General features: G+C 39.5%; 1 protein-coding gene across 2 annotated transcripts in view; it reads left to right on the top strand.

The window, feature by feature from the left end:
- Nucleotides 1-25,808, top strand: part of kcnt1a (potassium sodium-activated channel subfamily T member 1a) — a 32,691-nt gene extending 6,883 nt beyond the window's left edge. The window contains exons 1-30 of one of the 2 annotated variants that reach the window (XM_088071174.1): nucleotides 336-582; nucleotides 3,846-3,925; nucleotides 4,205-4,352; nucleotides 4,687-4,734; nucleotides 5,338-5,386; nucleotides 5,618-5,677; nucleotides 6,001-6,075; nucleotides 6,753-6,836; nucleotides 7,252-7,346; nucleotides 7,780-7,960; nucleotides 8,037-8,201; nucleotides 8,376-8,512; nucleotides 9,854-9,917; nucleotides 10,074-10,182; nucleotides 11,723-11,831; nucleotides 12,871-13,020; nucleotides 14,271-14,500; nucleotides 14,619-14,835; nucleotides 16,366-16,471; nucleotides 16,611-16,783; nucleotides 18,772-18,843; nucleotides 19,023-19,157; nucleotides 19,323-19,434; nucleotides 19,653-19,754; nucleotides 19,990-20,073; nucleotides 20,182-20,310; nucleotides 21,385-21,679; nucleotides 21,784-21,846; nucleotides 21,948-22,032; nucleotides 23,830-25,808. In XM_088071174.1, coding sequence (XP_087927300.1) covers nucleotides 494-582; nucleotides 3,846-3,925; nucleotides 4,205-4,352; nucleotides 4,687-4,734; nucleotides 5,338-5,386; nucleotides 5,618-5,677; nucleotides 6,001-6,075; nucleotides 6,753-6,836; nucleotides 7,252-7,346; nucleotides 7,780-7,960; nucleotides 8,037-8,201; nucleotides 8,376-8,512; nucleotides 9,854-9,917; nucleotides 10,074-10,182; nucleotides 11,723-11,831; nucleotides 12,871-13,020; nucleotides 14,271-14,500; nucleotides 14,619-14,835; nucleotides 16,366-16,471; nucleotides 16,611-16,783; nucleotides 18,772-18,843; nucleotides 19,023-19,157; nucleotides 19,323-19,434; nucleotides 19,653-19,754; nucleotides 19,990-20,073; nucleotides 20,182-20,310; nucleotides 21,385-21,679; nucleotides 21,784-21,846; nucleotides 21,948-22,032; nucleotides 23,830-23,947 — 3,564 coding nt within the window. In that variant the 5' untranslated portion in view covers nucleotides 336-493 and the 3' untranslated portion in view covers nucleotides 23,948-25,808. Of the gene's footprint in view, nucleotides 1-335; nucleotides 583-3,845; nucleotides 3,926-4,204; nucleotides 4,353-4,686; nucleotides 4,735-5,337; nucleotides 5,387-5,617; nucleotides 5,678-6,000; nucleotides 6,076-6,752; nucleotides 6,837-7,251; nucleotides 7,347-7,779; nucleotides 7,961-8,036; nucleotides 8,202-8,375; nucleotides 8,513-9,853; nucleotides 9,918-10,073; nucleotides 10,183-11,722; nucleotides 11,832-12,870; nucleotides 13,021-14,270; nucleotides 14,501-14,618; nucleotides 14,836-16,365; nucleotides 16,472-16,610; nucleotides 16,784-18,771; nucleotides 18,844-19,022; nucleotides 19,158-19,322; nucleotides 19,435-19,652; nucleotides 19,755-19,989; nucleotides 20,074-20,181; nucleotides 20,311-21,384; nucleotides 21,680-21,783; nucleotides 21,847-21,947; nucleotides 22,033-23,829 lie in introns of those variants that run through there. The other variant, XM_042509187.2, reaches the window with a different exon arrangement.
- Nucleotides 25,809-27,297: the final 1,489 nt, after the last annotated feature.

Raw genomic sequence — 27,297 nt, forward strand, 5'->3', positions numbered from 1 at the left:
TTTAGATGACACATTTGAAAAAAAAACAAAAAACACTTGTAAGTCAAAAAAAAAAAAAGAGGACAAATCAGTGTTCATGAGAACATTCTTCCAGTCTGTCACAGTGAATGTTTACAGCTTCATCAGGAGCTGCAGTGCTGCTGAGAGCACCACGCTGCTGCTGCAGCATCATTTTAGGGTTATTCCTGTCATAGAGACGTTGCTGTGGCAACAGGCCCGCGCACGAGAGAGAAAGAGAGAGAGAGAGATTGTATACATTTCTAAAAATATTACAATAAGCACTTCAGTCTTCAAAATAAATCAATAATCAAACACTGCCCCGTCTTTGAATTCTTATTTTTATATTTTCTTGCTGAGTTTTTTGAAAGATAATTCACCCTCCGACAAACACAGTTAGTGCTGTGTTGTTTTAGAGCTGCGGGGAGGCGCGTTGGTCAAGAAGCTTTACACAGTGGGAATTAACTGCACGACGCAGCCACAGGTGTCCTGCACAATGGATCCTAGGATCGTCATCCCCACCTGGGTCAATCCGTCCGTGAGCACTTGGAGATCGGACCCTTTTGGTAGTGACGCCGGGCAGAGGTAGGGCCACATGGAGCCACACAAGTGCGCGTGATGTCCTAATGTTAGTGAAGTCGTGCGTGCTGGATGCGATCAAGCGAGGGTGTGGGAAGTTTTTACTGTTTGCATTTCCTATTTTTCAACTGAGATATATTGCACTTATGCAATATATTTTGAGATAAACCGTGGATGAAGCAAAAACGAGCGCTTGATGTGCCAATTTGATATGCGCGCCCAAAATCTGCTGAGATCAACAGAAATGTCAGCGTGTTTATTCATTTATAGTAACCTGAGCACGTATTTAGTTATTGACTGCAACGACTGTCGATATATAATAATTTTAATAATCAATAATAATCAATAATTTTTTTATCTTTTGTTTCTTAAAGTGTCAGAAAAATGCCCCTCATAATGTCCAAATTGGCTTATTGATTTTTGTTTTGTGCAACAAACATTTCCAATCCCAATGATCTGCAACTGATTTTCATATAACACTAAGAAAACCAACAAATGTTGGCAATCACATCAGTCATTTTTATCTTTATATATATATATATATATATATAAATGTATATTTTATTTTGATTTCTGCATAATTTTTAAACAACTATAATAACTTTTATGTTCGACTAATCACTAATCAGCTCTAACAAGAAAGGTTTGAGATTTGGGCTGCAGTTAACATTTCATTGGCCGATGTTTTTCAGTGAAAACCTTAGCCAATAAAATGTCAGAGGATGGTGAAAAATAAAAGTGTCTTAAATCCCAAGGCAATATCTCCATAAGTATCCAATTGCTTATTTTGACCAACCAGCAGTCCATAACCCACTAGTGTATAATATATTTTAAGGGGGCACAGGGGACATGTCCCCCTCAATATTTAGGACATTTGCATTTTTTCCCCCAAATAAAAACATGAAAGTAGCAGAGGACTTTTATTTTGACAATAATAAAGACACTTTAACCATAAAGTGGTGCACTTAATGCTGGAAATGAAGTGTTTGACGCTCTTACTTTTCTGATAAAGGCCCTCCAAACCCCCCGTTTCATATGTATTTTCCCCAAATGAAATGTAAGGCCTTGCCTAAACCAAAGCATTTCAGCATTTTTGCTTAAGAAATGACATTAAAACAGTTACTATAGCACTTTTGTATCAGTTGACTAATCTAGTAATTGACTAATCATCCCAGCTCTAATATAAGCCTTTGATATGAGGGTTACAACTACAACATTATTATGCCATCGCTGGTTTTGTCTGATCAAAAAAAAAAAAAAAAAAATCACATCACACTCCCTGGTTTTATTTGAACTTTTTATACTCTGAGCAACAGGTCTCTCTCTGGTATTGATGAACACCTCAAGGTGAGCTAATTTCATCAACTCAGCCTGTTCCAGAGCTGCCAGATGATTGCACTTGCAGAACTTTTGCAGAATTAGTCATTTGAAAAGATCTAATCACTATCTGAGCACCTTATTGCCTGCAACTCCAATGTGACATCGCAGTATGACTAATGTCAGACCTCTTCTGCTAGTAATTGTGCGCTCAACAGGAGCTGATTAAGGATCATTACTTCACCATTGTGTGTGTGTGTGGGTGTGGGTGTGGGTGGGTGGGTGGATTGCAGGGTGAGACACAGACAGAGAGCAATCTCTAGGACCCTCATACATGACAGTCAGCTCTCAGTTGAAGTGCCTTTGCCTCCAGAGCCCATCTCTGCCCTGCTGCTGGCCAGATGTGACAACTGTTCTCAGGTCTCAGCGCAGAGGATTTCTCTTTCAGTTTTATCGGTTTCATCTCTAGAAGGGTTTCTCCACTCTGTGGTGTAGCTTTATTGTCGTGCTGACCTGAAATAATTGTAGTGGTGCACACCGGAGGATGTCCTTGCATGGTACAACCCACGCTGCCTTTTCCTTCCCACCGTGAAGCTTTCAGCAGTAGACTGAACTTTGGGATTGCTGCAACAGCAAGATCACAAGCTTTCAACCTTCCTCAAATTCTTCTAATCTCTTATGCTCGCACTCGTCTTCCCATGTTCATTTGTCTGCACTCTCCTCTGCAGGTAGTGCTGTGAAGATTATAATGGTGTAAAGATTTTCAGTGTGTTGCCAAGATACCTGCTGAGTTAAGCTTATTCTCTCTGGTTGGCTCTCCTTCTGTGCTTTGCTCTGTTTTACAGATTAAAAATCCAACATGTGCCATTGTTTTGCAATGGTACATTACACAGAAGAGATTTACTCCCAATTGCCTACACCTGACCCCCCCCCACCCCCTCCCCAAAAAAACTTTAATCAAATCTCCATTTCAGTGTTATTCTTTATTCCAACAGGGATGTTTGTGTTCAGTTGCTTCACAGTTTATTCTGTAATTGCATGAAAGCAAAAAGCGTAAAAATGATTGTAATTTTCAGTATATTGTTTTTGTCTGAAAATACCCACACTTGCATAAATAGTGATAAAGTACTGACAGGTTGTGAGGGTATAATCTTTTTTTAATGCCGAGGACAATGTTGCCCAGACTTAAAATTTAAATCAGACAGTATCTAGATGTCGAAAAGAAAGGGAAGGAAAATAAAAATAAATTGGATGAAAAATAAATAAATAAAAAGAAAATAAAAGTAGAATTTAAAATCCTGAAATGAAAAAAAAAACTCATGCCAATGGTAATATAAAAAAAGGAAAATTAAAACATATTAGAGCATTTGAAATAGAAAATGTATTATTAAGATACAAAGATTATGTGTTGTTTTTCTTTAATTTTCTTTTCTTTTTTCCACATCTAACCTTTTTCATTTTCCATTTAACACCTAAACACTTAATTTGTCTTGTCAAGTTTTATGTGAATATGGAGGTGTGGTCTGAAGTTAAAAAGTTGTTATTTCACAATATCAATTTGACATTTCAATATTAATATTGCTTTTTCTGTTTTAACCCAATCATGGTCTGATTATCCTGGGTAACAATGTGTGTGCACCATTTTCTCCTTTGATTTTCCATTTTTCCTTTTTAATTTTAATTCAGGGTGAAATTAACCTCCATACTGTAACAGCTGCTCTTTGTCTCATTAAATGTGAGCTGTGTGTCCTACAGTAACCCTAAGTGGGAAACAAAATCAGACACAGATAATTATCAAACTTGCCTCGGGCAGATGATTAGAAAAACAACGTGATGAATATTCATGCTGTGCAAAATGTCATACTTTAAAACTCTGCTCAGAAAAACATCTACATGGCTCTTTTTGCAGCTGATTCTCTGGTGACGGTTCCTCTCCTTCTTGTCCCTGTCAGGGTGCAGGTGGAGTTTTATGTAAATGAAAACACCTTCAAGGAGCGTCTGAAGTTGTTCTTCATCAAAAACCAAAGATCAAGTAAGTGGATGGCGCAGGTCATCTTCTCACGGCCCTAAATTGGCTGTTGCGTAATTGAAAGGATCCATTATAGCTCAACATAGCAAAAGCAATACTGACAAATGTGTGCCTGATGAGCCCCAGATGCATATAGAGGAGCCTGTCTTGCTTAGATAATTAGCACTGTGCCGATTTTACTGTAATACTACACACACACTTTACACACTGTTGTTGCTTATGAATCCCCAAAAAACACATTTTTGCTGCACTGTTTGTTGCAAGTCACTCTCTCGCCTTTAGGCCTTCGAATCCGTGTGTTCAACTTCTCCCTGAAGCTGCTCACCTGCCTGCTGTACATCATCCGAGTGGTGACAGATAACCCGGGTCAGAGCGCCAGCGCCAGCCACAGTACCGGACAGCAAAACGCTCCCAGTGGCAACAATAAATGGTCTGTCCTTTTGTCAACAGAAGCACTAATGTACACAACAAATGATAGATTATAAAAACGATAAACAAATAGTTTGTGCTCTGAGATGCATAACCGTCAAGCAGCCAAACATCTTGAAACTTTTTTCTTTATTTAGCATTTCAGTTTTGTGTTTAACACAAAAAATTAGAAGACATTCAGTTTATAAGTTTCACAGAGGCGTGGATGAAGATGTAACAGACTGATCGTTATGAAATCTAATGAAAGAAACTGCTCAAAGTGTGTCAGTAAAAATAACTTTACTTCCTACATTCATTAATTTTTCATTCTTTCTTTGTTCATCATTATTCCGCAGTGTCGACTGCTTGTGGAACGGATCAGTTCAGGACAGAGAGATTAACTGGTGAGCAGCAGAAGGTGTGATTTCTGTTAACAGGGTCAAATTAGGGGAAATGTACTATGTAGTTTCATGTAAGAGCCACATTTCTGCGTGTTATTTCCTTCATGTTATTTCTCTAATCACTTAACCTGGCATGAGATCTATGTTAGATATGTTGATTGGACACTGTCACATCTATTATTGCTGACTCGATTAAAGGGACAGTTCTCCCCATATCAAATATTGCCAAGTGTTGGAGATATCGGCTGTAGAGATACAGTGTTTATTATATATACAGAGTATATATAAATATGTATATATAATGGAACTAGATAGCAATAGGGGCCGAGTGTTGGAGATATTGGCTTAGCATCTGCACTGTTGAGTTTTTCAAATGTAGTTTTTGGCGCTCTGAGCACCACAAATCGAGTCCCATCTAGCTTCATTATACTTGAGAAAATGCAGTAATTTCTACGGCATATATCTCCAACACTTGGCAATTCACACCAAAACAATCTAGATTGTTAATTTCATTTTATTTAATTCTCACTGCTGGTATAAAAACAGCAAACAATGCTTAAAGGGCTGTTAATAAAAAGAGCTGCTGTTGTGCGCTCTGTCTGACAGGGAGCTGATCTTCTGGGTGGATAGAAAAGTTGCTGTCTGGGCCATTCAAGTGAGTCACAACAAAACATTTACAGAGAAAAATGATATTTAATTTAAACCAGCAAACCTTTTGTATATGAAATGATCAAATATTTAATCACCTAATCTAAACCACAGATGCTTATCATCTAAGTGAATATGAAAACACTGTGGGTTTCATTCAGGATTATTTCTGAAATGTTCGTTATGTTGTAAATGATTTATGAGCTTGTGTTTATTATTTCTCTTTTGGTTTGTGCAGGTGATTGTAGCCATCATTAGTTTCCTGGAGACTATGTTACTGATGTACCTGAGCTACAAGGTAAAACACACACACACACACACTCACACAACATCAACACAGACAGACTTGAAGCACGTCAGTAATACAGTCTGTGCAATTAGTCACTTACAGTCTGTGAGATTGACAATCCATAAGTGGTGTAATTAGCCCAAGTCATTTGTCACAGCTACATTAAGGATAGACGGCAATTACAGGATCTGGATGAGGTGAAGGATTAAGTGGTCATGGAAAGTGACAGACTACAATTAAGATGCAGTGACTCACTGTCTATTGTGTGCTTACAGGTAAAAACTGTAATAAAAAAAGAAGTCTGTGCATAGTTTGTTATTTTTTTATATTAGGGGAACATTTGGGAGCAGATATTCCAGGTGTCCTTTCTTCTGGAGATGATCAACACAGTTCCCTTCATCATCACGGTAAAGTCAATAAAAAAGTCACTAACTTTTAAGGTGAGGCTAACATTTTAGTTTTATAGCATCAAAGTTGGCACAAGTCAGAACAATTGGTTGGCACATACGTCAACCAATTGTAAGATTGTTGAAAGATGAAAAACAGTATTTATATTCTTAGGGAATTACTAGGCTATAATTTTGAATGGTCAGTGCCAAAAGTAGTTAGACACTGCTACTGGTGCATTGCCCTAAACATGTTGTTTGTTTGTTGTTGTTTTTTCTTCTTAAATGAGCAGATATACTATTACATTTTCATGTTTTCTGATTCTTGTTCTAAGAAAATTTTCAAATTGTTTCTGTTGGTTGCTTCACTTTTTTGTAGCCAGCTATAACCTTCGGATGGGGCTGCTTGTTGGCACAAATGCACAGCACGACTTTCATTCTGGATCCTCTAAGTTTAGAAAATATTTGTGTACATGAAATCATATTTATAGCTGAGACCTTAACCTTTCATTTCTAGCTGGTTGGAATATTCTAACATAGATTAAGCCAGAGAAATACAGCAGAGTAAAAAGTGTGCCAACCAACCCTGGTCTCCCCTACACTTGATTATGATGTGTGGCTGACCAGCTTGGAGAAATGTTTAAATGAAACTGAAAGAATTGTTATCTGTCACTGAAAGCTGAAATGTCTCACTTCAGATCTTCTGGCCCTCAATAAGAAACATCTTCATTCCTGTGTTTCTCAACTGCTGGCTGGCCAAGTGTGCGCTGGAGAACATGATCGTGAGTGAAAAGCATTAACGCAATTGTTTCTGTTAATGACTTGTTTGTAATCAACATCTTAATGACTTTGTTAAGTCGTTAAGTCATTGGATTGTGAGTCGACTTTATGTCTTTATGCTCAGAGTCGTACTGCAGCTGCTTTTGACAACAGCAGATTTCTCCTGCTTTGGTTCTGCTCTGATTGTGCGCACCCCGCAGGTTCTCCACTGGGGGGTTTCTTTTGCAATCATCTCTGCTTTTTATCATGTTGTCCTGTATTTCATGCTGATCAGCTGCATGCAGCAGGAGGAGAATCGTAATGTCATCTCTATTTGCAATAAATTTCAAGACTGATTATGTCTTATGTGATATTTGTGTTTTATATAAGCAAGGTTTTTAGCTTCAAATGTTAAAGTGTGTTTTGGCTATTGTGTAGAATGATGTCCACAGAGCGATCCAGAGGACCAACTCTGCCATGTTCAATCAGGTCCTCATTCTCATCTGCACCCTGCTCTGCCTGGTCTTCACTGGGTGAGGCTGCTTCTTCAAGGGTTTTTATTAGCTCTTTGTAAGATCCTTCTGTCATTCTGTAGTGTAATTAAAACATCTGTATGTGTATTTTCTTTTAATTATTGCCCCAACAATTAGTCATCCAATTGATTCGATTAACAGAGCAATAATTGGCAATTTTTTTGGTAGTAATTTTTCATGCAAACATGGCAAAAAATGCTGTTTCCAGCTTCTCATACATGGAAGTGATTTTTTTCTTTTTCTTTTTTAACAAAGTGATTAGAAGTTCAGAATAAAGATTTTCTTTTCTTTTTGTGAAGCATTACAATAAGGTATTTTCATTTTTTCTATCATACTTAGCCTAATTCTGCATTGTGTGAATAATAAGTGGAAGTCATAAATGCTGGTAGTGTGTTTGTTTGTATACATGGTTTATCTGAATTGTTCTACACAGCACATGTGGAATCCAGCACCTGGAGCGAGCGGGCAAAAATCTCTCCCTCTTTAACTCCTTCTACTTCTGCATCGTCACCTTCTCCACCGTGGGCTTTGGAGACGTCACTCCCCGCATATGGCCCTCCCAGCTACTGGTGGTCATCATGATCTGTGTGGCTCTGGTGGTGCTTCCTCTGCAGGTATGAAGACGCTGAAATAATCTTTGACTTTTGAATGTTGCAAGTTCAAAAATTAGCTTTTGTGTGTGTGTGTCAGTTTGAGGAATTGATGTACCTGTGGATGGAGAGACAAAAGTCTGGAGGGAATTACAGTCGACACAGAGCGCAGACAGAGAAACATGTGGTGCTGTGCGTCAGCTCACTGAAGATAGACCTGCTCATGGATTTTCTCAATGAATTTTACGCCCATCCCAGACTGCAGGTACAGTTTTTTTATTCACAGCAGTACTCATATAGGTTGTGATAATGATCTGCATGGTGCTTTTCTCAGGATGTTGAAAGGGAAAACGCCCCCTGATTTAAAAAAGATGTCTTCTATATGGTTTTCCTTGCATTCCACAGTAGATACTAAAGACGCTCTTGTGTAATCTTTAAGGATTATTATGTGGTGATACTGTGCCCGAGTGAAATGGACCTCCAGGTGCGCAGAGTGTTGCAGATCCCTCTGTGGTCTCAAAGGGTCATCTATCTGCAGGGATCTGTTCTCAAAGACCAGGACCTGCTTAGAGCCAAGTAAGTCACGCACCTGCATGTCAAAGGTGAACTCATCCAGTGATCATATCATCTCATTCTGTTACCAATAGGCTGGAAGGATAATAGATTTTAGTGTTTGGCCTGGACAGTGTCTGCAGCGTTTATTGGAGAGGAGGATCAAGTGTGAGATGTTTTCTTAAGTGCAATATTGATTGATATTCCTGGTGCCTCAGGCAAATAACTTCATGGATTCCTTTGATCGTCAATCTCCCACCTTGCAGCATGCACCTGCACTTGCTGCAAAGCTTTGTCGCAGATCAAATTTTCTGCTGGATGCTTTTATATTTTTGCATTTTAGGCAGGTATAAATAATTGCTGCAAACCATCAGTGGGATGTGAACCTCTATTGTCCCTCCATTCCTAAATGCTGCCCAAATATTCTCTCATGTCTCTCTCAGTAAATAGACTTGACAGAGCTATTGTGTTGCCTCCAACTTAGACAACATTGTAATTATTCATTCAAGCTATACCCATTTTCTTTTGAGACTCGGCTCTTAAAAGTACCACTTTCTCTGCGGAAAGCAATCATGATCCGTCTCACATTCTTCTGATCATTTTGAGTCATGAAAGTGAAAATTTTAACATGGATGAAAGGACTGAAAGACCTGCTGTCAATCTGTGCGTCAAGTTTATTTTCGTAACGTTAATCACGTCTCAAAGACTACTTTACAGAGCCAAGCTTAAAGGGAAAAATCTAACTGATTTTACACACACACACACACACACACACACACACACACACACACACACACCAGTTTACTCATCACAGTTAATATCTGAAGGATATCTCTGCTGTTAGAAAACCCCCTGTCAAAAACACACAACAGTCCTACGCATCAAAATGTATGGAGCACTTTACATCAAACACCAAAGTATTACTTCTATAAATCGGTTATATAACTCCACTGTAAACATTTGCCAGGGTTGTGATAGAGCAATTAGAAGTAGAGGACTGGGTGTGTGTGTGTGTGTCGCACTTACATCCTGCATCTGGCACTGTTTCAAATCCTCCCACACTTGTTTTGCATTCTGCACTCTCCTGGCTGTGTTAATCATATGCAAAAACAGCTCCACATTCACGGCAGATATACAGTGCAGAGCATCTCAGGTTGCTCTTTGTGTGTTTGTCTGCAGACAAAGTTAAATTAGATATTAAATCAGAGGACATTGTTACCGCCCCTGACTGGTCAAAGGCCATTTCATTGACTCACGCTTTTTATGTGGCAGAATTTATGATTTTTTTTTTGTATTTGAGTATTTTGTTTTTCATGCATTTTGATTTTGTTGTGTTTTTTTTGTCAAATTGTCTCACTGCTGCAGAATGGACGACGCAGAGGCTTGTTTCATCCTAAGCAGTCGTAACGAGGTGGATCGCATGGCTGCGGTAAGAAAAACAATTAATAAATGCCATACCTTTTTTCCTATCATGAGTTCAACTGTTTACAAAAACTCAAGTCATTAATGCTGTCAGTCATGAAGAGAATCACCATTTCATTAAAGGAGATTACTTTGAAAATGCATCAACTTTGTTTTCCCTCAGGACCATCAGACCATCCTGAGAGCCTGGGCGGTAAAAGACTTTGCTCCAAATTGCCCCCTTTATGTCCAGATACTAAAACCTGAAAATAAGTTCCATGTGAAGTTTGCAGGTGAGAGTTTCCAAACTGTCGGTGAAACGCTTATTAGCTTTTGGGCCGAGAGTTAGATGAGAAAATCTATTCCACTCTTATGTCTGTCCGTTATAGCAGCCTCATGGCGTCTTTTCAGTTTTTATTCTTTTCAATGCCATTTTCTGTTCACTCTCATTGCTCTTATGGAGGCTTTTTTTGTCTGAATGACACAGTTAATGACTAACTGGTGAAAGTAGTGGAGCTCTTATCAGGTGAAGAGTCAGATAATTCCCTCAGGAGATGAAAACAGTCAAAAGAAGAGAATGTTGAACTTTATCAGACACGTCAGGTTTCCAAAACCACGACTGCAAATGACTGTTAATGATGCTCTTTATTTGATCGGCAGAAAGAAGCAATTACATGCAGCAGAGGGAGTGGATTCGAACCAGGGACTCAGCCTCAATGCTATGTGCCCGACGCTGTATGAATTAAAAGGCAATAATGTCACAGCGTTGTTTTTAGCTTGTTCCACTGCCCCTATATGGTTAAAAATAATCAGGATTAAATATGCTGCTAGAGCCAGGAGCTAATTAGCTTAGCATAGCATGAATATTGGAAACAGAGAAAAACAGCTAGCTTGACTCTGTCAAAAATATCAGAGATAGCGAGTCAGGCTTAAGATAACATAAAACTTTATTGATCCTTGAAAAGGGAAATTGACTATTCTGGCTAGCTTCATACTTACAGGGATATTTCGCCAATTTTCAACCAGCTTTGTAGCATAACTTCATGGGTAGTATGTGTCAGTGAGCGCTCTGAGCTCAGAATTTTGCTGGCTCTTTTTGCCCGAACTACAGATTGCACTGAGGCATTTTCGTATGCCCGCCACCACGGACACAAAGAGTATAGAAGCATAACAAGAGAGAAAGCTGCATCTGCATCTCAAACACAGACCAAACTCCGATCAAACCGTAATACTAGAAAGTGGGTGCCATACGGTTTCCTGTATTGTAAAAGCAAAGGCTGGAAAAACTGAGATCAAACAATAAAACTAAACAGTGCTGTTACGGCATTTCAAGTTTCTTGTCTTAAAATGTTTTATGAAAGATTTTAACTTCCTGTTCAACTGGAATCCAATATTGTTTGTTACCAGCTGGCCCCCATATTGTTTCCTTTGTCAAAATGGCCAAGCTCACATTACGCCACCTAGTGTTTTTTGGTCCAGTGCAGCGCAGCTCATTCTGATAGTTGTTTTCTACCTCCTGAGTGAATGCTGCAGCCCTTTTTTCTCTTGTCACGTACCACCCAAATCAAAAGTATTTGAGTCTTTCTATTGAAAGACGATCTTTCTGAAAAGAACATCTTTATAGCAATGAAGTTCTTCTTTAATGGATGGATAAGAGAGGTATTCATAACCTTGACGAATTGAACAGAGAGCAAATAAGCATATCTTCCAAAATGTCAAACTATTCCTTTTCCAAAATTGTTTCCCATTTTTAAAAGCACCTTTCCTGGCAACAGATGAGATATAACTTCTCTTTGCTTGGCCCTTCTGATCCGCTCACTTTTTCCTTTCCAGATCATGTTGTGTGTGAGGAGGAGTTTAAATATGCCATGCTGGCTCTCAACTGTGTGTGTCCAGCCACCTCCACCTTGGTCACGCTTCTTGTCCACACCTCCCGCGGACGGTCAGTCTACTTGCATAACCAGGGGCCTCCACAGGCCTTTTGATTTCTGCTTAGTGTGACTGCAAAGTTCATATTTCTTCACATGTTCATGTCTGCATACATAGTTTCAATGGAGCTGGCACAGAGAGGTGAAAGACAAAAGTTCACTGTGGGAAACAGCAGGAAGTAAAGAGACTGCATCAAAGCACAAAAAGAAAGAGAACAGGCGGCACCTAAATGGATTTTTTAGGATGTGTTCTCTGTAAAACAGTGTGAAAAGCTCTCCGGTGGAAAATGATTTTTCACAGCATGGAAACGGTTCACTTCTAAAAGCTGATGCCAATACAGCTGAGCGAAACTGCATTAAAGGGGAATCAGTGGGCTACAGCACTTACTGTGTTCCTGACAACTCTTTAGAAAGTGAAGCTTTGTGGGGTTTTTTTTTATTATACAAAAGTGAACAGGGTCTGACATTGCAAACATTAATACAAAAAAATGTGCATGAATGTGTATTATAGTTGTCTGACTGAGTATGTTCATGCAAATGTCTGTTTTATGAGTATCTTTGCATTGTGGGTGTCTTTGAGTACACAAGGTGATTTTAGAGACACAGCTCATGTCTCTAAAAGGAAGTTCAGTGGAAAAACATTTAAAAGGGACCAGGAGATATTGATAATAATCAGAGAACTGTTTTGTCTCTTACATTAAGTTATAGTATGGAAGCCAGGAGGTGGGAAATACACGTACTAAGAAGCAAGTATGTAAAATGCTACCTCAGGGTTGTTGTGAGCACCTCTCGCAGCTCATTACCTGAGCAATTACCATAATTACCGGAAGTCATTACGAAGGGCAAATTAGAGACAGTGAGTGACGCCTGCATCGAGCTGTCACCAGAGAGTCCAGGAGACTCAGGGCGAGGGAAGGAGACCCCGAGAGGTCTGAAAGGATGTGGGTAGAGAATTCTGCAAATAACGATAATGACTAATCTTGACTGATTGTACATAAGCATGTATGGTGAATTTCTAACAAGTATGTTTGTGTTTTCCCTGAATGAATGCAGGGAAGGACAACAGTCTCCGGAGCAGTGGCAGAGGATGTACGGATGTTGCTCTGGCAACGAGGTCTACCACATCCGAGTGTGTGACAGCAAGTTCTTTGGAGAATATAACGGCAAAAGCTTTACCTACGCCTCTTTTCATGCCCACAAGAAGTGAGTTCACATGTGAGCTAAAGCATCTCCTTCAAATGCTGACAAGTTCAGAAATGAAATTATACCAAGACATTTACATGGGTTGGTAATCACTGTCTGTTTGCCCCTGTATCACCAGCAGTGCACTATAATTTTTTACTTTTTTTTAAACAGATAAATATATGCAAAAGGAACATCTAACTTTTTGATTATACTGGAAGGGTTTTTGTCCAGGTTGCCCAACAAGCATTTTTTGATAATTAAACTGACATTTAAAATTAATTAATTAAATAAGGTGCTTTAGTACATGGAAAAATGCACCAAAATAGAGCTTGTTTATCAAAAAATAGTGCCAGCGGAGGGCCCCTCTGACCTCTGTCAACAGACAAAAGACAGCACACTTTGAAAGGTTAGAAACAGGCAATTCATTGATTATACTGTTTAACTGGATAAATAGTATTTATGCGTGTTTATTAACTGTCCTCTTGACAAGACTGGTTCACAGGGAGAAGGACTCGGTGGGCAGATTCAGTGGAAAAATAAAAAATCTTCACTTACAAAAATACTTTGCAAGTAAAGGCAGGTAGACAGTCAAACAAGCCAGAAAGGGTTAGACAAAAGGCGAGATCAAGAAACACAAGCAAGGATCTGAATTTACCAGGAAAACTAACACAAGCAAGAATGCTGGAGCTCTGAACACAAAGGACGGAGACAAAGTGACACAGGGAGCAGGGAGCTCACTGATTAAATACACCAGGGAGGTGGAGATAATTAGGCACAGGTGAAACACACATATGGGCGGGGAAGACAATCACAGAAGAGGGAAAACACACAAGGGGCAGGAAGTGGGGGTCTGAAACAAGAGGTATTTAACAAAATAAAGCAGGAAATGCAACTAATAATGAAAACTAAGAAAACATAAACTTGGTAACTTGACTAGGTATGATCCCCCTGTCCTCATGTCATAAAGGTGGCCTCCAGGCATAATAATTAATAACATGAACGTTAGTGAGCTTTAGAGGTGCTGCTCGGTGGTTGACAGACGAGCTGTCTCCTCCTGTCTCCCGTCTTTATTCTGAGCTAAACAAAGCCAACTCTTTGGAAAGTGATTAATAGTGTATTTCCCAAAATGTCAAATAATTCTTTTTAAGCCTCAAATATCAATTCTAAGCTGTGAAGTCTCATATCTTTATAGCTTTACATGCAATGATTAGATCCTGTCGTCAGATATTTTCTTCAATATATGCTAACAGCAGGTGTGTGACATGCAGGTACGGCGTGTGTCTGATCGGTATAAAGAGGGAAGACAACAAGAGCATCCTCCTGAACCCTGGCCCGCGCCACATCATGGCTGCCACAGACACCTGCTACTACATCAACATCACCAAGGAGGAGAACTCCGCCTTCATCTTCAACCAGGAGGAGAGGAAGGGCCGCACTGGCGGGGGACTATTTGAAGGACCCTCACAGCTCCCAGTGCACAGTATCATCGCTAGCATGGGTGAGACAGTATCATAAACTGCTCTTGTTGATGAAAAAACACTGGATGAATTTGGATTGACTGTGGAGAAGCTGCTTCCTTATGTGTGATTTAAAGCTCAGGTGATTATTATTTACAGGCACTGTTGCCATAGACCTTCAGAATACCAGTCCGCCTGATGCCTCAGGTGCTAAACTGGTCCCACCTACCGTAAACGGAACGGGGGGCCGCCGGCCGAGCATCGCTCCAGTTCAGGAGATCGCCGACTCTTCCTCGATTCTGCCATGTGACCTCCTCAGTGACCAATCAGAAGATGACTCTGTGTTCACAGATGAGAAAGGCCATTCACCTACTGAGTAAGGTTTCTGTTTCTCTGTGTTTAAAAAGCTAAACAGAAGCAGGAACAGCAAAGGAAGAAATATTCACTTCTGCTGCAGAACTTCTAAACGGAAGTTACCTGACTTAAATATTACTCATGTAGAAGTTGCCTTGGGCAGTATCTACTTTATATTTTATACCTTCCTGATATTTCACCAAGGTATACAGTACATAATGTTTTTTTTGGAAAAACAAACAGACAAAACTGAAAAGCTGAGCTACTGGTGATAAAAATCACTGTCACATGTACAGTCCTGTATCTCTAATATGCAGTTAGCCTACTTAGTCAAGTCTTGCTGGGTTTAAATATGTACAACTAATAGATGAAAAATAAGTGCTTTTCTTGATGGAGGAACTAATGACTCTTGTTGTAGCAGTGGACCCTGACACATCAGTTAGCTGAACGGTGTTGAGTAAAATCATGCGGCTATTTTGTAGTTGGAAGAAGTCATCTCAAGACAACGCCACATGTAGCAATTCGAGTCCTGTACCACTTACAGTCGCCTTGTTTCTCAGCCCTGTGAGGAGAGACTGACCTCTGGTGGTGCTGTGCACTACGCTGCATCGCCTCAATACAGCATCACTGTATCAGTTTAACAGACAGAGGAGCATATGTTTCATGGTACGGAAAATCATACCTTCTTGATTTCTAAAAATCCTGGTATATTGTAATGTCTTGATACCGCTCAAGTCTAGTTAGATTTCCTGTGCTAAACACTACGTTTAAAAGTCAATGACCTTTACATTTAGGTTCTCTGTGTCTTCCAGTGCTGGAAAGTACAAATTTGATGTTCTTGTTCTTTACTTGGTTATTTTTATCATACAGTATTTTACTTTTTACTCACACTTTGATCGAGCCCAAAGGAAAATATTGTGTTTTTAGTCCACTACATGTACTTAACAGCTTTTGTTACTATTAATTTTAAGATTTTACACACAACACAAGATCAGTGTATAAATGATGCATCGTTGTACATTAAAATGTAGAGTGATTCAAATGAGCTCCATTTCAGCAAACTGCAACATTAACTAACACACTACTAATTAATGTGTAGTAAAATCCTATAATATAGTATAATATATATAATTGTGATAAGCGAGTTAGGCTTTATAAATAAAATTGAATTGATTGGAAAGCGTTTACAGGAGGGCCCTTTTGTGCACAACATTTACTTTACTTTTGGTCTTTAATTGTCAAACTTGCTGTTAGTTCTACAGACAGTCATTTAATTTAATTAATGCTGTTGCATTTCTGGCTAAGCCTAAAATAATTGAAAATCACAGTCATTTAATATATGATAAACCTTCAAGATGCAAATTAAGCACATAAAACAAAAACAATCAAACATGATCCAACTGAGTTTCTATACCAACCAGGGTATTTTGTAATCTGTTCTGTGTTTTTTGTTTGTTTGTTTGTTTGTTTTGTTAGCATAACAATTGACAAGAAAGCCTGACAGTTTGTTTTCGTGAAATGTGTCATTCATGCTTTTTGGATTTGTTTGCAGGTACGTGAAAGGTTATCCCCTTAACTCTCCGTACATCGGGAGCTCGCCCACCTTGTGCCATCTGTTGGCTGAGAAAGCCCCGTTTTGCTGCCTACGACTGGACCAGGTGGGCAGTCGCACTTCCAACTTAGTCACTCAATTACTTACTGCCTCCATCATTCCTTCCCTCCTCTCTCTGTCCTTCACATCACAAAAGCAAACCTAAAATACCTGTTGTTGGGTTTTTTTTGTTGTTCCTTATGTAGGGTTGCAGGCACAACAGCTTTGAGGATGCGAAGGCTTATGGTTTTAAAAACAAGCTGATCATTGTGTCTGCTGAGACTGCAGGGAACGGTCTTTATAACTTCATAGTGCCTCTCAGAGCTTATTACAGACCCAGGAAAGAACTCAACCCTATTGTCTTGCTGCTGGATAACCCGTGAGTTTTCATTCACACACTCACACACACACACACACACACATAGATGTATGAAACACACAAATCGTTTCTTTCCTTTCAGCCGTCACTCTGTCTTTCACCGTGTCATGCTGGGAAACATTATGTATGCTAAAAGCTCACGTCAGCGCGGCACTTAGGACAAGGCTGTGGAGGTGGAACTCCATTGTCAGCCCTGATGTTAGGTTACTGGTGCTGCTCACTGTGACGGTGTGTTTTGAGCGACAAAGAAAATAAAAACGCTGTGCTCGGTAGCTCTAGACAGTAACCATAGCAACTTGCTCTGCCTTGAACCTGAATGATATATATTGCTACAAGGGGGAGAAAAAGATGAAGAAAATGATTTCTTTGGAGAACACCAAGCAGGCTTTCATCGACAGCCCTGATGTTTCCCTTTTCAACCCCCACATGCGAGCTCTGAGGACTCTCATAGAAACACACATAACAATAAACTCTCCCCCTCCGTGCTGCTCTCGCTCCCTCCCTCCCTATCGCTGTCGCACATGCTCAAATACAAACACCCACACACTTGGATACGCATTTCGAGCACTTACGACAGCCTTGGGTCTCTTGTCAGCAGGACTGGGCAGATGCAGAAAGTAATGTTCTGTCAGGGGTGGTGGTGGTGATGGACTGGCAGTAAAGAAGAGACTAAATCTGTGTGTGTGTGTGTGTGCACAGTACCAGAGGGACTCTAAAGGCACACCAAGGCTCCTAAAGCACCAGTACTCACTGCTGTACATCATCACATAGTAAACACTCACATCCCTAAAGAAGATATGAAGTTGCTTTCATTATGTGTTTATATTTAAGAAATACTTCATCCCCCAAATGACCATTTGTATATCAAATACTCACCTCGTGTTATGTTGGATTCCGTGATAATAACTTTCTTGCATGCCTCCAGTGAACGAAGAATCCAAAATTGGAGAAAATTCTTGATGAATTGAAGTCATAGGTGTCAGCGTATAACAACAGCTAATCATACCAAAACATCAGTTTACAAACTCTCACATGACTTGTGCTGTATAATATATGCCCAGTATTTCCCAGACAGCCCTGTCCGACTGGTAACTGAAGTAAAAGTGAAGCTTGTTGATGCTCTGAAACAGTTATTTTACCTCACTGAACAAAGGAGCTGCTGGCCGACCACTGCCTCGATCAGTTAGTGTGTTAGTGTTGTTTTGTGACTTTGGTGCTTAAAGGGCTTTTCGGATTGAGCGTAGTCACACACAAAACAAGCAATGTACTGATTGAGGCAGTGGTTGACCAGCAACTCCCATGTTTAGCGAAGTAAAATTACTTTTTCTGTCAATGGAGTCTGGCTTTGGAAAGAGCACAGTTAAGTTTAACTTCTGAGCTTGTTCAGTTCCCCATCAGAAAAGGCTGTCTTTTTGGGACATACTGAGTACAAGACAAGACAAGACAAGACAAGACAAGACAAGACAAGACAAGACAAGACAAGACAAGACAAGACAAGACCTTACTCTCTGTTTTCACAGCAATTTGTCTTGCATCCTCATACTCTCAACAATCAACAAAACGACATAAAAACAATAAATTAGATCAATGAAATGTGGATCTCTTTGACTTCAATTCATTAAAAACTTTTTCTGTTTTTGGATTCTCCACTCTCTGTGGAGGCACGTGAGAAAAACAAATTTCCCCCTTACGAATTCAATATAACACAGGGTGAGTAACTGATTTCTATTGTCTTGCCAAATATTTGCCAGTTTTTGATCGAACACCAAAAATAAAACAACGCATCATCGATCAACAAATATACAAAACCGAAAGAAAAGCATTAATCTTAACAAAATTTACTACATAACTTTAAGCAACATTGTGTTTTTTGCTCATGTTCAAGGCAAATCATACTAAGAATTGTATTGTATGATTTAAAGTAAAAAGGATATTACAAAACCAAATGGAACTCATTTCCCCTCTCATATATCTTCTGTTTCCTTCAGGCCAGATAATCACTTTCTGGAGGCCATCTGCTGTTTTCCTATGGTCTACTACATGGCTGGGACCATAGACAAGTAAGACTGTCATATAACCTCCTGCTTTTCATTCTAATCGTATTACATATTTAATTTATCTTTTCATTAAAATTCATTGAAGAGGAGTTAATTTTTTCTCTTAGATTTAAGTGGATGAGCAGTGTGTTCCAGACAAATTACTGTCTGCTGTTGTCCTTGTTGCTGTTTGTGTGTTTCAGTCTGGACAGCCTGCTGCAGTGTGGCATTATCTACGCTGATAATTTGGTTGTTGTGGATAAAGAGAGTACAATGAGTGCCGAGGAGGACTACATGGCTGATGCCAAAACGATTGTCAATGTACAGACGATGTTCAGGTAATATATGAGCTTTTATCGTATTGTTTGTTCTCTATTATTCATGTCAGGGTCATTCATTTTATAACATAATTTTATTTATCTGAGCACTCATTGAAAACCATATTTGGACGGGCAGCATTATTTAATTTTTTTTTTTTGTAACACCCTTCTCTCTCGTTCCAGGTTGTTTCCCAGTCTCAGCATTATCACAGAGCTTACTCATCCATCCAACATGAGATTCATGCAGTTCAGAGCAAAGGACTGCTATTCACTGGCCCTCTCCAAGCTGGAGAAGGTAACCCTGTAACAAGAGGGCTAACAGTGAACTGTGTAGTGTGAATTATCAACATGTATTGATATAGAAGACTGTCTTTTTTTTCAGTAGCCAGTCTTTGCACGATTATTATGTTTGCCATTTCCTTCTGGCTTTCTTTGCTGTCAGAAAAGTGACAGACCTTTAAATGCTGTTGATCATTGCAGTGTTTTGTTGTGTTCCTCGGCTCTCCCCCACAGAAAGAGCGTGATAAAGGCTCCAACTTGGCCTTCATGTTTCGCCTACCCTTCGCTGCGGGGAGAGTGTTCAGTATCAGCATGCTGGATACCCTGCTGTATCAGGTTGGTACACACCTACAGCAAAGCACCTCAAATTACTCTTTTCAATGCCAGGTGAAAGAAATGAATGTGTCTCAAAGCAGCAGAGAAAACAGTGTCACCTGAAGAAACAGCAGTGTTACCAGCATAAAGCTAAAGTGCCCTCTTGTGTTCAGTCTTTGATTGAAAACTGACCTAAGTTTCCTTCTGCCCACTGTTTTTTATTATAAAGTTATAAGCCTGTTTTTGTGTCATTCAGTCTTTTGTGAAGGATTACATGATACTTATTGCAAGGCTGCTGCTGGGGCTGGACACCACTCCAGGATCAGGATACCTCTGTGCTGTAAGTTCGATACCTCTAAGAAAAAAAAAAAAAGAATGACATGTTCTGACGCAGTGCCATACTCCAGTTTATATAACTAATAGTATATCTATTTGTCTCTTTTTCCAGATGAAAGTAAAAGAGGAAGATCTGTGGATTAGCACTTATGGGAGACTGTTCCAGAAACTTTGCTCTTCCAGTGCGGAAATTCCCATCGGGATCTATCGGACAGAATCCCACATTTTCTCGACTTCTGAGGTGAGATCTCTAAGACAATACTGTATATTGCATCATGTATAAATATCCATCTCAAATGCAAAAACATGTTTATTGCAAATAAGCTTGTAACTGCTGAATGATGTGGGGAACATGAATGTGTGTACCAAATTTCACTGTGATCTATCCAATAGTTGTTGAAACATTTTACTCAAATCCAAAAAACTGTCAACTTCACTGAGGCGCAAGGGAAAAGGTCAGCAATCACCAAAGTCATTAGGAATAATCCTCTGGGAACCATGAATCTCTGTGTTAATGTTTGTGCCAAATTATTTAGTAGCTGACAAAAGTATTTAAAGTATAAATAGGAACTTTGACGTGCTGGTGGCACCTGATAAAACTTCAGGGGATGTCCAAAGTCAGTAGGGTTTAACAGCCAGGGACCATGCATTCAAACATTTATTTAATTTCTGGGAATTAATTGAGGGAGATCCTCATTTTCAATGATGCGGATATGAACAAAGACGTATAAACAATCAATATACAAACCTAAAATAAGTTGAGATAAACAGACAATAAGTAAATCAGTTAAAATGGAATTACAAAAAGAAAGTTTCCTTAAAGTTATGAATGTTCAACAGTATTGAATGCTTTAAACTGCAAATTTTGTTAACCACGACTACTGCAATGTCATTTACAACCAGGGATGTTACAGAAACAGAACTGTGCAAAGATCTAAATCCAGACTGATACAGACTGACCACAGAAAACAAACATTAGATTTGAGCTGATTATTTACGAGGGATTCCAAGATTTTAGCCAATTACAATTTGGAGATAAGGCGATAATTATTAACATCAGTTTTGTCACCTTCAGTATATCAGGAAAGGACATACAGTAAGTGGGGATTATTCCAGTGGAGATAGTCAATGTGGAACAAAAGTCAACCATAAACTTCCATACAACATTTCCCGATGATCTATCCAGGACTAAAGTGGACTGACTGTCATTATTAATTGTCATTAATAGAATCGTGCTGATAGTGTAGCTTCGAACATTATTCAGTGGGACCCTTGTTCTGAACCGTAAAGATAACCCCCTGTCCCCCCAACCCAGTCGCAGGTGTCCGTCAGCGTTGACGACTGCGAGGACACCAAGGACAAGGGAGACGAGTCTCGCAGCAATGATCAGTCAGACCACCCCCTGCTGAGGAAGAAGAGCATGCAGTGGGCACGGCGATTGAGTAAGAAAAGTGTGAGGTGGCAGGGAGTGAACCGGGAGTCGAGCAAGGACCACGCCCAGCGCATCGCTCAGCAGCGCCTCAACCTCTACCGGCGCTCTGAGAGGGAAGAGCTGTCTGAGCTGGTCCGAAACCGCATGAGGCATCTGGGCCTTCCCACCTCCGGATATGGTGAGGATGGACATTGCCAGCAGCTCAGAGCTTGTCTTTTCCAAACTTTAATGTCTTCTTCTGCCTATAAATTTGTCTGTTTCTTACTTAACTTCTATGTGCAGAAGACCTAACTAATCTGACCGCCAGTGACGTCATGAACAGAGTCAACCTGGGATATTTACAAGGTAAAGTTTATAAATGGTACTATTGCAGGTAAAAATTAAGAACGTAACATTGTCCTGCAGACTTTTCCAGTTTGCTGACTGGGATGATGTTTCTTTTTAAGATGAGCAGAATGATCACCAGAACACGCTGTCCTACGTCCTGATTAACCCGTCTCCCGACACCAGGCTGGAGCTCAATGACGTCGTGTAAGAATTACTCCTTTATGTTGCACACCTTGTGTGTGTGGGCTTGTCTGTTGGTTAGTACAACTGGTAATCTGGTGTAATTTGAGTCACCACTGCTATTGTTTATTTCTCGGCTTCGTCAAAGCTGTCTCATTTGTGGGTGTTTTGTTTTTCTGTGTGCATTTTGTCAGTAATGAATCCAGGTGATAATCAAAGCAAAACAGTTTGCTTTCACAGTTTTGTTTTTCTTCACAGACAGAAACAATAAACATTGTTTTGTCACTTTAACTCTCTTTTACATATTATCCTATATATTATATTTTACTTTACTCAAAATTGCATTAATAGATATTTCTATATTATCAATTCAGAAAATGACTATGTAAATGGGATTGCTTGTCATGACAAAGCACAGACTGAATAAAAGAAATGGACATAGCCTCTGTGATGTCACCCACTGGTTTATGGATTCCTATTTTGAAGCTTCGAGTTTTTGGCAATCACTATGTTGTTTTTTTGGAGCTAGAAGTTACAATATTTGGATGAGAGGTGTGATGAGTAAATCTGACTAGGGCTGCAACTATTTTTTTCACTTTCAATCAATTTGTCACTGATTTTCTCAGTGATCATTTAGTTGTTTTTGGTCCACAAAATGTTGAGAAATTGTGAAATATACTGATTAGCTAACATCTTAGGCATTGTCTTTAATTAGGATCCCTCTTGTGCCTCTGTGCTGACCTGGTGTACCAGTACTGTCTTGCTGACTTCAACAGGGAGAAAAAGCTGATGTTAACACCCTGTGGGCAGAGTAGAACAGTGCCTATTGTATGTTGAGCCCAATGAACAAACATCTCATTGCATAAAGGGGTAAATTAGCTGTACAGACCAAAACTGTTGTTGTACCAGGCTGTAAACGTGTTTATTTCTGTAAAGTTTGGAGTCAGCCTCAAGTGGCCATTCAAGGAACTGCAGTTTTTCACAGTTGTGCGTTGGCTTCCTTCTTCTTCATGTTTCCCTCAGCTCTACACAGCTTTGTTTTTTTTTTTTTTGTTTTCTTTTTTTACATGTTTCAGTTATTGTTTTGGCTGCAATTTTACTGTTTTGGGTTACTCATAAACCTTTTTTTCACTTGTACACTAACTTCTCAGCACCAGATAGCAGACAGACACAGTTTGCAACTAGCTGGTGATCTTAGTGGAGTATTTAGTGACTAAAAAAACAGGTATTTCCTTCAGGAGTCGATGGAGACCAAAACAGAGCAAAAAGCAGAGCGAATATTGGGCTCACAAGAGTTGGATGACCAGACACTCAACACTAAATTGATCATAATGTTGTCCTGTGTCTACTGGATGTGGAAATAGGCAATTATTTGAAAACAGATTCAGCAGGAGAACTTTATACTTAATTATATGTCAATGTTTACAGCTTGAGCCGCTAAATCACTTACTGTAGTTCTTTACAAAAGAACAGATGCCACCAGTTTTGTTATCTTGTATTTTGAAATAATATACAATTACTGGGAGACATGAATTTTTTATCACAACAGCTGAGCCAGCAAGGCCCCTAGCAGTATCCATGGCGACGGCTGTTTCCTCTTCATGACAGAGAAGCGAAAGAGAATCTCAGAGTTTACTCAGAGTTTATTGAGCTCCTGTTCTTTCTTCGTGGCTGAGAGTGTGACTCTTGAACTGAAGGGTTAGTGAGTATGGATCGGTTTAGGAAAGCGCCCAAATGCTGAGTTCCCATGAGGTAACTCTTTCAACTTACGCACATTCTTATCTCATTTTTCTATCTGCCCTCTTGCTCTGTGTTTCCCAGGTACTTGATTCGTTCAGATCCTCTGGCTCATGTCCCTGAGGAGCCTCCTGTCCACAGAAGCAGCCTGAAAGAGAGACACGAGTCCAGCATAGACATCAGAGAGGACACCCAGCTCTGATGCAGACCTTACACTCCTTTATAACCGCCCCTTCAGCTTTACGGGGGTCTGATGTGTCCACGCAGGTCCAGTCTGTGCTGCGATGTTCCAGCACTGCAGTCTACTACTGTATTATATGAGTGCCTACTGTTCGGCAGGTGACAATTGTCGTCATCTGTGACATTTCCATCCTCCTGCCACAGACATTTTATTCGTAAGAAGAGCGCTTTCATTTTGCTGTGAAAGCTTTCCGATGAGCAGTCAGGGACAAGATTGTTAACAAACGAATTTGGCGGACTGAAGGGATTTGGGTCAGGTCCAACACACCTGCAGTGTTGCCCTTGATTAGAGTGAGTTAGAGAGATTCACCAAACAAAAGGACTAAGATCACACCATTAATGATTTCTATTGTCACTGACAAATCCTGAGTTTCAGCTTGGACTGTATATTTTGTTTCTGCAGTTGTAGGTTCTGGCAAATTGAACATAAAGATTAGAGATTTTGGGATGCAGAGGTTGGCAGCTCAGGATTTATCAATATTTTCTTGACTTTTTGAGATGAACAGAAATCAGATGCACATATTCTGCACTGAACAATAATTTAAACCCAACACTTGTTTTATCTTCAATTTTTCACAAGTCAAGTTGAAGGTAAAGACCTAAGACTTTTTTTCATTTACTCAGTTCCTGCTGGTATTGTGCATGGAGAGTATGTGATGGGTCAGTCATTATCTTCTGAGCTTGCAGACAAACATTTCACACAATTCTTAGATGTACAGTGAGGTTACTGTATCATGCTCTCTAGTACCACATGATAACATAAAAACATAATCCTCTGGTCTACACCAAGCACCCTGAGTCTGCATAATAGGTACAGTCTCTGCTTTAAGCGTGAACACAAACCCTCGACATGGACCTACCAGCTGAACGCATCGTCCAAGTGAACACAAAGGGTACTTGTACGAGCAGCACTGTTCTCAGCTGATCTTGCAGGTGGAGCTGCTGGATGTGGAGGTCCTGGGTTGGTGTGGCTACATGTGATCTGTGGTTGTCAGGCTGGTTGGCTGCACATTTTAGAGTGGCCTTTTAATGTGACCATCTCAAGACACACCTGTGTGGTAATGATGCAGTTTAATCAGCGTCTTGATATGACACACCTGTTAGGTGGATGGATTATCTTGGAAAAGAAGTGCTAACAAACAGATTTTAACAAATTCTGGCCAAATTTGACAGAAATATTTCTGTTTAGTGCATAAAAACTATTATATCTTAAACTAAAGCCTGTGAAAAATGGGAGCAAAAACTGTTTTTGTTCAGTGTAAATGTCCTCTGGCCATAAGCGTACCTATTCACCACCAAACACATAAGATCAAATATAACACAATGTGACTTAAATAAAATATGTGCATTAAAGCTTTCCTTTAAAGCTTGTTTTTTGTAGCTGAACCATAGACATAGTTAGTTTAGTGGTGTAGAGGTCTTAATTAGTAAGTTATGTACCAACAGTGATGGTTATTTATATGTTTCGCTGCAGTACATTTCTTAGGCCGGATGAGGTTTTTGCACTAGAAGTTCTTAGTTAAACCCTTTAAATGGGCTGTGCCATATATTCAGTATTGTGCCATAAAGGATTTATTTGATTTGTACTATATTAGTAATCAGAAAACCTCATTTTACTTTCAGTACTGCTCAGTGAAAGAGTTTGCTTATGAATTCAACTTTGTGGCTGTTTGGACAAGGTACGCATTTCTAAAATGCTACATCCTGTGTACACAAGAAATTTTGACTTTGACTTTATTCATATTTAAATGTTAGAAATATTTGTACTTAAGTTTCATTTTATTTGAATTTGCACAATAAAGTGCTATATTATGAAAAACGCATATTGAAACTGCTGGCGTCTAATGTTTTAGTCTTGGTATTGCTACATGTCTTTAACCTAGAAAGTTAAAAGGTCTAGTTTTGTGAATTTACTAAGATGTAGATGAGACTGTTCTTGTGTCTGTGCAGTAAATGTGAAGCTACAGCCAGGAGAACGTTAGTACAGCGTTGGATAAAGACAGTTAACAGCTAATGGACATACTCTCTTACAAATATAACAAAATAAAAGGAGAAATAATTGGCGAAAGAAGAGGAGATGTTAATGGAAATCAGGAGGAGGCAAAGACAGGAGGGTGAGGGTGAGTTGAAGAAAAAAGCAGGGAGCTGTGTGACTAACAGGTGAGTCACGTTACTGGCAATTAAGACTGGAGCTGAGGTTTAATCGGGCTGCTCAAGTGAAAACACCTGTGTGGTTACACTGTGGGTGTGGGAGCTTCTTAAATTGTATTTGGAAGAAAAAAACAACAGCAAGAGAGAGAATAGGGGAAGCAATATGACATGTCTGAAATCATAGCACAACTTTTACTTTAAATGTGAAATGTATGCTCTGTATAGTGCTCTGCTACAAAAACAGTGCACTACATTCTACTTTCTGCAATACTGAACTCCTAATGAATGACGGTGATCCATCAGCAAATGTATGCTAGTAAGCTCCCCATAACAACTGTCAGGGTGAAATGTCAGTATTATTTTCACAGCTTGTTTCTGCTGCCCCCAAATGGCCAAAAAATAATTAATTACAGTTTCTTTTTTTATCTGGAGCATCCACTGCGACGCATCTTAGGCTTTTTCACCACAGCTCCCACCATACTGCTAGCTGTTTCCATGTGGCTACAGTCTTTCCCTTCTTACTTCAAAAATAAATATTATAAACTGTCAACATACATAATATCAGTAGAAAATATCAGAGTCTCACAATAAGACACAGATGAAGCATTAAGCAAACAAAACAAAAAACAGTGCCAAACTGAAAAAAGACAATAAAAACAAAACAAATCTTCCATTAATCACTCCCCGCATCTGCTCTGGCTGGTTGACTTAAAACACATGACATCCGACTGGAAGGTCGCCACAGACACCTGCCACTAAAAACTTTGGTATACTGAGAAATACAGAGAGCTTTACCTTGCAGCGATAGCCCTGTTGCAGCATTGGGGTGAACTCATTTGGCAAGGGCTTGAATGTAATGGATGTTCATTTATGCAGAATAATTCTGCAATATAGCTATAAAAACGTTCAAGGTTAAGATAAATGTAACATGTAAATTAGTAAACTTTAGAGGTGATAGGTATAATAGTTACACCTGTGCTTTTTTTTGTCCCTGAGATGATTGTGTGTAACAGTGTATAGTAATTTACGTATGTGTTTGAGTGTAATAAGTGTGACCTGAACAGACTTACAGACCTTTCATAAACACTTTAAAAACTTTTTTCCTTCACCACATCAGAAGAGAGAGGGGACATAGAGCAAATGCACACACAAAAATGCACA

This window comes from Plectropomus leopardus, chromosome 20 (genome assembly GCF_026936395.1).
Source record: "Plectropomus leopardus strain MGB_pleo_1.0 chromosome 20, ASM2693639v1, whole genome shotgun sequence".
NCBI lineage: Eukaryota > Metazoa > Chordata > Actinopteri > Perciformes > Serranidae > Plectropomus > Plectropomus leopardus.